At 57.9% G+C, this 10,781-nt stretch overlaps 1 protein-coding gene across 1 annotated transcript in view; it reads left to right on the forward strand.

Moving 5' to 3' along the window:
- The window catches only part of ESPN (espin), an 81,182-nt gene that overhangs the window by 59,641 nt on the left and 10,760 nt on the right, over positions 1-10,781 (forward strand). The window contains exons 10-11 of the mRNA XM_037881432.2: positions 8,430-8,578; positions 10,494-10,769. Of these exons, the coding sequence (XP_037737360.1) occupies positions 8,430-8,578; positions 10,494-10,769 (425 nt within the window). The remainder of the gene's footprint in view (positions 1-8,429; positions 8,579-10,493; positions 10,770-10,781) is intronic.

Consider the following 10,781-nt stretch of genomic DNA (forward strand, 5'->3'; position numbering starts at 1 on the left):
AATGCCTCCCATTACTTCTGTAAGGCCAAGGACACATTCCAGCTTCCCTCTCGAGCTGCCCAGCCAGGACCCAGCAGGGAATATCTCTTCTCCCCACTTTCCTGGGTTACTGTACCAGCATACAGGAGAGGGGAACATGCACAGAGGATCCAAACTGCAATCCCCACTCCCCCTTTAAGCAGCCACTTTACTGTAGCCCCAAGGTTTCCAGTACAATTCAGTGCATCAGCACCCGCAGTGAGGGCTGACCCTGAAGACAGGTCTCAGCGAATGTGTGGGGCACCCCTGCAAACTACATGTGGCTGTCAGGGGAATAGTTGTTTTAGTAAATTTGTTACTGTGTTTTAGCCACTTAAATATTGATAGCAAAGTAACACACCGTCCCTGTGCTAGTTACCTCTTCAAGCTGCCCTGTCGGGAGTCGTTTCCATCCATGCATTGTTAGTGCACTTGGAGAGCTTGTTCATGTGGGAAAGCTGCTGCTTGCTGCCACGTCGCCCTGTCTGGATGGCTAGCTGGTGGTTATTGTTGCTGGGGGTAATTTTCCCTGTCTGGACGTGGACTAGCCAGACCAGCGATGCAGCCGTTTGCTCTCGGCAGCTGCTGCTTGGGGACTTGGATGCAGTTTTTACTTTCCAACACTACTTTCCAGGTGGAGGGCGCAGGAGCTGGAACGAAGCTCGTGGCAGTTACTCGCTGTTGCTACCGTGAGAAACTGCCCCCCTCCTGTTGGGTTAGAACAGCTGTTTGTCAGCAGCTCACGCCTCTGAGCTTTGCCCCCTGTCACTGGGCTCAGTTTCTGAGCCTTTGGAGTCCTTGTGTTTAACTATTAACAAATAACCTTGTCTCGACAAAGGGCAGCGACATAGCAATCTCCACTATAAGTGCTTCATTTTCTGGCGCAAACCAGATATTCAGCATCAGCCCGCTGTCGTTTCCACGGCCCACTCACTGCACTTAGAGGGTAGTAAATCCATTTGCCTCTGCCTCTCGCTTGGCCTAGTGCTCCTGCTAGAACACTCACTGCTCTGTTGCCCTGGGCTCCCTAGTGCAGGGACTTTCTGCCCACCTGGTCCAGCTGCCTCTGCACCAGCTTTAGGACTCCAAGGGGCTCTTTGGCTTCCTGTTCCATGGAGTGGTGAGACTCCACGGGGGAGCAGGGGCTGTGGCTACAGGGGGTTATCGTGCCTCTGCAGGTCCATGCTAGTACTTGCAGACAGACCCCGTCAAGAGAAAGGCCATAGGGTTTAATAGGTCTGCTGGCAGTCGGATTCTATAGAAAGTGACTAGGTTTCTCTTGAAATTGCTCTGAAACCCCATAGCATTTAGTAAGGAATGAGATCATTTCTCCAGGCTTGTTTTTAGCCACCCTATAGAATTCCATAGCAGAGTCTATGTAATAATAATGGGGGATTAGAAACCCTATGGAACAGTGACCACTTTTGGTGCCATTCTAGAGGCTTTTCCTGTAACAGACGGGTAGTTGTACCTAACTGGTGACCCAGCCCTTCCCTCTAACTCTGCATGTGCAATTCTCTCCCAACTCTACTGCCCGACAAATATCAGCCACGCTTCAAGCCCCTGTGTGTAAAGCGAGGCTCCCACATTCAGAGGGAGGCACCAAGTTTGGCCACCAATGATGCATTGGTTTGAGAAGGACCATTATGTGGGACTTGATCCTCCTCCCAGTACCGTGAAAGCTCCCAGTGGCTTCAGTGGGGTAGGACTGGGCACATACCCAGCCCCATGTGCACCGTGCATGTTAGCAGATCCGGTCCCAGTGCCGAGGAGCTTACAGGCTGGATGGAGGGGAGCTCTGATGAGATGCACTGAGCTGATACCTCCAGATTAATCTGCTCTTTAAAAGGAAAATGCTGGAGCCAATTTTCCAGGCTCTGTCTCATGAACAACTGTCACGGAGTCCCCGGGCGATGCTCTGGAACTGCTCCCCATGAAGCCAGGCAGGACTCTGGGGAAGTCTCCTCTCCGTGAGCAGCCTGTCTGCAGGGCACACAGCTCACACAGCTTCCACCTTCCTGGGTCTGACCTCAGAGCATTCAGCCTCCTCTGCCCCTCCGTGCGCTTCCCACAGCGAGTCCGCCCAGGTGGGGTCCTGGGGAAGCCAGAGGGTCCTGCCCCCAAACTCCACAGTCAGACGTGACTCTCAGCCAGCCAGTAAAACAGAAGGTTTATTAGATGACAGGAACATGGTCTAAACCAGAGCTTGTAGGTGCAGAGAACAGGACCCCTCAGCTGGGTCCATTCTGGGGGGCAGTGAGCCAGACAACCATGTCTGCACTTCACTCCATGTCCCCAGCCAGTCCCAAACTGAAACTCTCTCCAGCTCCTCCTCCTCTGGGCTTTGTCCCTTTCCTGGGCCAGGAGGGCACCTGATTCCTTTGTTCTCCAACCCTTTAGCTCTCACCTTGCAGGGGGGAAGGGCCAGGCCATCAGTTGCCAGGAAACAGGGTGTCGGCCATTCTCTGTGTCCAGACCCCTGCACACACCTGCCCTCTAGGGCGCTGCAAGGATCACGCACCCTTATCCCACCACCTAGATACTTAAGAACTGCCTGGGGAAACTGAGGCACCCCCTCAATATTCCGAGGAAACATTAAGAACAGTCCCGCTTCATCACAACAACTACAAGCTGGGTCCAACTGAGGACCTGCTTACTGACCTGTGGGGTAGTTGTCACATGCCTGCTTCTCCCACGTTGCTGCAGGGGCCTTGGTTTGTGCCCAAAGAGCCAGCAAAGGGGGTGCAGAATGATGAGTAGCATCCCCTCTGCTGTGAAACTGGCCCTTCCAGTGCTGCTGACAGGAGCCACAGCTAGATCGGGGGGGGGGGGGGGGGATTCACCTCAGAGACCAAAGGACAGAGTGTTTCTCATTCTGGCCGTGAATGTCTTCCCCAGCCCCTTTGGATACAGCCCCATTCCAGGAACCAGGGTGGGCCGTGGCCCTGGCTGTGCGCTACACTTCATGGGCCATTGAGGACAGTGTCCATTTTACTGTTAGCATGCCAGGTACCTGCTGCCAGGGAAAGGGCCCCGGGGGCAGCTCCTCTGCCAGGGTAACTGGCACTGCACCACAAACCCATGCTGGCACGAGGAGCTGGCTGCCGCACCTTGGGAAACGGACTGCACCTACCTGAGGCTGTTAGTCCCACAAGCCCCCTGGTACCACCATGTTCTCTGTGCTGGGGGACCAGGTGACTAACCCCCTGCCAGGCAGCAGGAGACAGGCAGAGTCAGGGGCCCTAGCACCGTACTACAGAGACACACGCTCATGCCATGTTAGGCTTGATTGGCACTGGGAGCTGGCGTTAAAGTGGCCAGCCTTGCTATTATGAGCAGCTGTGCAGCGCGTGAGAGAAGGCCCTGTGCCTGGCACCGGCCTTTCCACTCCCACCACAGCCCCCCTCCAGCTCCCTGGCGTGGCAGGTTCCCTCAAGGAGCCTTAGCAGGCGGGGCACAGGAGTCCAGATGAAAATAATTGTGTTTAATCACCATCCGGGGGCTGGTCTCCCTCTTCCGTATTGGAGCTGTTTATTTCCTAGCCCACACCTTCACCCTGGGCTCGGCAGTGCAAGGCGTGTGTTAGGAGCCTTGCCCCGTTCACATCACTGGGAGTGGGCTCGCACACACACAGAGCGGCTTGGCTCTGGGAGTTTAGTTGGCCCAGGAAAGGCGGGGACCCCAAAAAGCTGGAGCAGCAGCAAGCAGGAAATATCTGCCTAGTGCCAGAGGCTGCTCTCTTGTGACAGCAGCCTGGAGCTCCAGGGCACCGCATGGAGAGGGGCAGTCCTCGCTGTCCTCCGGGCGAGGAAGCGGCTGCCTGGAGGGAAGAGCCCTCGCTTGGCTCCTACAAACCCAAAGCAGCTCCCAGGGGCAGGCCTACAGTTGCTAGGAGAGCTCGTGTGCATGTTTATTGGCAGTGGGTGACCGGGCGCTGGCTGGTTAATCTGTCCTGCTTTGCGGTGGGTGGGGGCTGATGGCTGCGCCCCAGGAGCTGCCGTCTGATCCCTTCGGGACGGTGTAGGCCCTGGCTGGCCGAGGTGGGCACTGCTGGCTCTCACTCTGCGCTGACTGAAGTGCTGTGCTGCCAGGCTGAGCAAGGTTAGGGTGCTGACACATCCAGGGAAAGCAAACAACACGTTGAAAGCAGCTGGACATTCGTCAGGCAGGAGCCGGCTGGTGCAGCAGTGCTCTGGGGCAGGAGGGTTTCTGGGCTCTCCGATGCCTGGGGGCTGTGGGGTCAGCAAGACCCTGGTTTATTAAACGCCCTTTGACTGGCTAACAAGCTCTGTGTGTGCTGCGCAGAGACCGGCTCATTGCCGCCTGTGTGGGATCTGGGGTTCGGACGCTGGCGGGAGCTGGTCCCTCCCCAGGTGACGCAGGGGTGTGGTGGGGTCGGCTGACCTAAACTCCATTCTCCGCCATCTTACCCGGGGCTGCCCTGCCACGCTCCCTTTCCAAAGTAACAGTCAGCAGTGCGGGGAACTCGGCGGTTGGCAGCACTGGCTGGGGCAGCAGGACCTGGCCCCCCCGACCCAGCACCCACCCCAGCAAGTGGCAAGGAGGAGGCCGCAGGGCCCATTCTGTGTGCACCCCGGCAGGGGCCCCAGTTGTGCTAATTGACTCGGCCTGGTTGTGAGGGTCTCCCCACCACACCCCACAGTTTAACACTCCTCTAGGGCCACACAGCTTGGGGGCACCCCAGGGCAGAGCAGACCTGCCAGGGGTGTTTGCAATGGGCCAGCAGGACCCCTTTGCAATCTGTCTGCACATCCCAGCTCTGGGGAAACAGAGCCGAGCTCTGACCTGGGCACTCGCTGTCCCATGTCCAGCCTGAATGGGCCAGGAAGGCACCTTGGCCCCTCACTGAGAGTTTGTACGAGTCTCCTTCCCCTGAGCTAGCCAGGCCCAGAAGTGGGAGGGGAGTAAATGGCAGGGGACATAGTTTGTTTTAAACAAACACAAGTATTTGCATCATTGAAACACATCAAAGGTCCACTTCCACTGCCCGGGCTGAGAGAGAGCAGGACGGCAACACACACAGGTAGGGTCGGGTTTTCCAAAGTACTCGGCTTTAGCCCAACTCTGCTCCCCTTGAAATCAGTGGTAAAACTGCCACTGGCGGCCAGGGAAAACCCCTCCCTGAATGCGCCATCAGCCTCAGTAATTTGGATGCTGGTAGCAGACGGGGCCACGATCCAGGCCGCGTTGCAGTCCAGGCGCTGTGCCAGGGCCTTTGACGGCAGCAGGGTCAGACTGGCGGGTGAGGAAATCAGCGTGACCGTCCCTTTTACTGAAATTGCAAAGTAACGGCTAGCCCCAGGGCTGGGCGCCCAGTGTAGCCAGTGCTGTCGGTACATGAATGGGACTGCGGTGCCTGGTGCAGCTCTCATGGCCCACATGCTGAGCTGCATCGGGAAGAGCAGCAGGAACTGGGCTGGTTCGGGCCCTGGCTCCTTAGGAAACCCCTGAAAGCTCTAAGATGAATCCCCTGCAGACTGCACAGTGGGGCCTTTGTGCGTGTTCATACGGCCAGCATTAGCTGGACACGTGAATACCACCATGTCTTTTGCCATCAACAGCTTATTACTGTTTACAGTTTGGCAGCCGTTCAGTGCTTGGTCTTATTACCACTGAATCCAGGAGGATTTGGGGGGCGCAGCAGACGCTTAACGACGTTTCATTTTCCCAAGTGGGCCATTAAAGCCAAACAGCCTTTTGTCCACTTGTGCAGCCTCAGCCAAGAAGGAAACGCGCTTCAGCCCATTCATTTGCTCCGGCAAGAGGACAGCTGGGAAAGCACTCTGCCTCCTTGCCACATACCGGCTCATTAGGAGACTCCACTCACGTGGCACAGGACCTATGGTGGGTAAAAGGGCTGGCGAGTTTTGTCGACTGGAGCATTGGGGATGCATAATACGCACGGCTGTAGACAAAGCAAAACAGGGCAAGTCTTTGCAAAGAGCAGCAAGAATTCTTAGCTCGCACAGAATATTAGTGTTTCCAACTGCTGGAGAGCTGTTAGCTGATTAAGCTGTATCTGATGGTTTGCCTGCAAGAGCAGTGGGACCAGGTACTGCTGATAGGTTAGATGATCAGAACGTCCTATAGAAACAGGGCTACTTGGCTGCAGGGCAAACTCATCTCCCGTGTATGCTGAAGGTTTGCTTTGTGGGGGCTGAATGCACCCAGCAAGGGGAGACTAGTTCTGTAGATACCGCCAGCAACCAACCGGACAGGCATCTTCAGGTGGCCCTGCTCTCCTCTGGGCTAGCCTGGCCCTGGCAGGGCTGCGCTCAGACTGGATTTCACTGTTCGGTGAAGCTCAAGAGCACTAGAAAGTTGGGCTTACCTGGCTGACCTTGTTCTGACCCCGCAGCTGCCGGCTTTATCCCTTCTTAACCTTGCCTGACTGTTGCTTCACACATGGAAGGCAAGTATGGGGTGGGTAGCGAGGGATTGGGCGCGGGGCACGGGCTCAGTGGCACGGCAGTGCTGCTGGCAAAAGAGAAGCCCGTCGCTGAGCCAGCCTGCCAGCAGAGCTCAGCGCTGGCGGGGCCATTAGGAACCGGGCTGCTCCTGGCTGCCAGGCTGGGTCCATTTCCTGACTTCCCGTGTGAGTGTGCTCGGTTTTATTCTTAGCCAGTACGTCTTTAACGTTGGCTGCAGAGTTACTGCTGAGGCTTCGTTTCAGAAGTGACCAGTCAAGACAGGGAAATCCTGCTGCCGCAAAGGCAACAGGGCTGTCGAACGATTTCCAGGGCGTGCAGCTCTCTGGCGGAGTCCTGCTTCGCGGGCTGGAGGGAGGGGGCTGCACGGTGGAGATGCTGGTGTTTCCGCGGGCTCTGTAGGATCAGCTCGTGAGGCACAGAAAGAGCTCTGGGTCCTAAGGGCAGCACACAGCCAGCTCCTTCCTTTGATTTCCTCCTTCTCCACTCAGCCCATTGGCGACTCGGTGGAGTTTGCACTCTGGAGGAGGTGGTGCCGTCTGGTTTCCTGCTTTGTGTTTTCTGGTATCTGAAAGGCTTGTAGACTTCCCAGTGCGGAGTCCAAGTACTGCCCCGCAGCAGAGACGGCTCCCTGTGGCTCCGAAACAACCCCGAGCAGTGAGGGCCCTTCCCTCCCAGTAATTGTCTGGGGCCACACTTGTTCTGGATCTAGGAAGCCAGGATTTCGCTAGGGCAAGAGGAGATTTCTCCCCTGTGGATATTCCTCTGCGGGAGGGGGGAATGCTCCGGGAGCCCCGAGAGCTGCATGATTTGTCTTGTGGTGTTTGGGGGCCCAGTCATGAACCCGGACCCCACTGTGCTGCGCTTTAACTACATGTGAGCATCTTTTTAAACTTCATTTTCCTTGTCTGCTGAGTAATTAGGATGTAGCACTTGGTGTAGAATCAGCTGCATTTCCGAGGGGCAGCGCGTTGGCAAGAGGGGCAGCCCAGGAAAGGAATTCATGAGAAAGCCCCCGTTCCGGGCTGGGGAGAGAGGAGGACACCCCAACCTTAGCGAGTGGCCGGCCACCCCAAAGGGAGGTGTTTGGAGGTCATGCCTGGGCGCTGGCCCCGCTGGGGCTCGGGGTCGTTTCAGAGCGACAGGGAGCCATCTCCGTTGTGCGGCAGTAACATTGTGAGGAGGCAGTTGGGGGAACCATCCCCGCACTTGGCCAGAAGAGCCCTAGGCCCCAGAGCAGGATGATGCTGGGGCAATAGGCACTGCCTGGCTTCACCATGCCCACATCCCATGCAAGTAAAACCCCTTCCTGAGGACCCAGCAGGGGTGCGATTCCTGAGCCCTCTGCCCCGCACAGCCCACTTGAGCTGAGGGTGAGCTGGCCCAAAGCACCCGAGGCGCTAGGCTTAGCCAGAGGCAGGTGTAGGGGAAGCAGCTGCAGGAGATGGCTGAGATTAGACGGTGATTCATCCCCAGGTTCAGAGTCCAGGGTGGGCAGGTTCCCCAGGTGATTTCAGATGGCTCAGAGGGTGTCTTCCCTCCCATCTGATTGTGGCCGGGGGGCTGTACCCGGACTCAGCTGTTGCAAGGCTGGGCCCTGCCGTCCATCAGCAGGCAGAATGCAGCAGCTCTGGGACCTGTGCCAGCTGCCTCGCACTTTCAGGGTTGGTTTTGACCTCTAATGCCCCAGGTGCTTGGGAGCTGCCTGCATGGGCAATGCCTCTTCCCCGTCCCGCTGCAGGGGAGCTCAGCCGCAGCAGCGGGCCTGGAGCAAAGCTGCCCACAGGGCCCCTGACTCTGCAATTATTCTCCCCCTGTTCAAAGTGGCCCGAAGCTGCTGAGCTCCAAGGTGCAGTTTGGGGCCACATCCGCTGGCTCGGGGCTCTGGGGGGCCAGGCCTAGCAAAGCCCTGGCGTGAGTTTCCTGTGAGTCTCCTCACCACATCCCTCTTCCTCCTGCCAGGTTCCAAGTCGTTCAATATGATGTCCCCAACCGGTGACAACTCCGTAGCTGCTGGCAGAGATCAAGGCTGGGAAGAGCCTCAAGCCGACTCCCGCAGAGCAAAGGCCTCACCACTGTCTTCTCAGGCAGCGGCCAGGCAGGGGGCCAATGTAGGTGCCTGGCTGGCCCCGCTCCACTCGGGCCCCGCTCAGCTCCACGGGGGCAGGAGCTGGGTTAGGAACTGGATTAACTTTTTAATTAAGGGCGGCAAATTTGATTGGCTGCAATTGTCACAACCAGCTGGAATCCTCAGCAAAATTTAGCATGATCCGCTTTGTGCTGTAAGCAGGGAGCCGCTGGGGAGGGCACTTTCCACAGGAGACAGCCGCTGCTCCCAGCCCTGGGGAGTCATGGGCAGAGATTGGCCCTGAATGGGCTGGGTACTCCAGCGCTAAAACCCAGGCAATGGCAGGCCTTCCTCCCGCAGCCCCTGAGCCCCCTCCCCACAGAGCGCCCTGGCCAGGAGTCAATGTAACCTTCCCCCGGGGAGCCGAGCACCCAGCAAAGAAGGTGGGCTCACCCCAGCCAAGAGCAGCTGTTCAAACGGGGACACCAGCCCTCCTAGGGAGTGCTGGGGTGGGGAGTCCCCAGAGCATCCCCGGAGCTGGCTTGGCCCCCAGACGCAGGGCTGCCTGAGGCCGGGGGCCGCTGTGAGGCTTCCGCATGGACGGGTTCAACAGGTCTGACAGGAAAGAGGCTCCTGTCCCTGGGCTGTTTGAGCCCTCCCGTAGAATTCAGTTCTGTGTCTCACGCTGCACCCCAAGGCCCCAGGATCTGCTGTGCCAGGCGTTGTACAAGCACCGAGCGAGAGGCAGGCGCTGCCCCATAGAACAGATGCTGGGTGAGGGGAGGAGAATGGCAAAGCTCAGCCCCTCTCCGGAATGGCTCAGACACCTGGAGGAAGGGGCTTGGTCCCCACGGCTCCCCAGCACAGAATGTCCCTGTCACGGAGTCCCCGGGCGATGCTCTGGAGCTGCTCCCTACGAAGCCAGGCAGGACTCTAGGGAAGTCTCCTGTCTGGGAGCAGCCTGTCTGCAGGACACACAGCTCACCCGGCTTCCACCTTCCTGGGCCTGACCTCAGAGCATTCAGCATCCTCTGCCCCTCCGGGCGCTTCCCAGTCCGCTCAGGCAGGGCTCCTGGGGAAGCCAGAGGATCCTGCCCCCCCAACTTTGCAGTCAGACATGACTCTCGGCCAGCCAGTAAAACAGAAGGTTTATTAGACGACAGGAACATGGTCTAACACAAAGCTTGTAGGTGCAGAGAACAGGACCCCTCAGCTGGGTCCATTCTGGGGGGCAGTGAGCCAGACAACCACGTCTGCCCTTCACTCCATGTCCCCAGCCAGCCCCAACTGAACCCCCTCCAGCCCCCCCACTCCTCTGGGCTTTGTCCCTTTCCCCGGCCAGGAGGTCACCTGATTCCTTTGTTCTCCAACCCTTTAGCTCTCACCTTGCAGGGGGGAAGGGCCCAGGCCACCAGTTACCAGGAAACAGGGTGTCGGCCATTCTCTGTGTCCAGACCCCTGCACACACCTGCCCTCTAGGGCTCTGCAATGATCATACACCCTTATCCCATCCCCTAGATACTTAAGAACTGCCTACGGGAAACTGAGGCACCCCCACACTATTCAGAGGAAACATTAAGAACAGTCCCACTTCATCACAGTCCCACACACAGGACTTACTTTGTAATGACAGAGGGGACGGGACTCAAGCAATTTTTTAACTTTCATAACTGACGCAGCAAATCTAGAGGTGCTGGGGCTCTGAAGTGCCAGGCCCAGAGGTGCCGGGGCTCTGAAGTGCCGGGCCCAGAGGTGCTGGGGCTCAGCCCCAGCAAGCCCTAGCACAAATTAAGCACTGCCAGCATGGGGCAGAGGGAGTCCACGGATGACCAGGGTCTTGGGCTCCCTCCCACGGGGAGGAGGGTAGCTTTTCTCGGTGCGAGCACCTTCTCACGTAGCATCTCCCTTGTGTCACACCACTCCCTGAACTAAAGCCCTCTCCTCTTTCTGCCATCCAGCTAGAGACTGCAGCTTCCTCCCTGTCCCCCGCAAGGACACTCACCCCACCGACCACGCCCGACACAGCCTCCGTCCCCTGGGCCACCAGCTCCCCTGAGCCGGTCATCAACGGCAACTCGCCGCTCATGGCCTCGGGGCAGCCCAGCCAGCTGGACATCGAGGCCCTGATCCCCACCCACGACGAGCAGGGGCGGCCCATCCCCGAGTGGAAGAGGCAGGTGATGGTGCGGAAGCTGCAGATGAAGATTCAGGAAGAGGAGGAGCAAAAGCGCAAGGTAAGAAGGAGG

This window comes from Chelonia mydas, chromosome 18, assembly GCF_015237465.2.
Source record: "Chelonia mydas isolate rCheMyd1 chromosome 18, rCheMyd1.pri.v2, whole genome shotgun sequence".
Classification (NCBI taxonomy): domain Eukaryota; kingdom Metazoa; phylum Chordata; order Testudines; family Cheloniidae; genus Chelonia; species Chelonia mydas.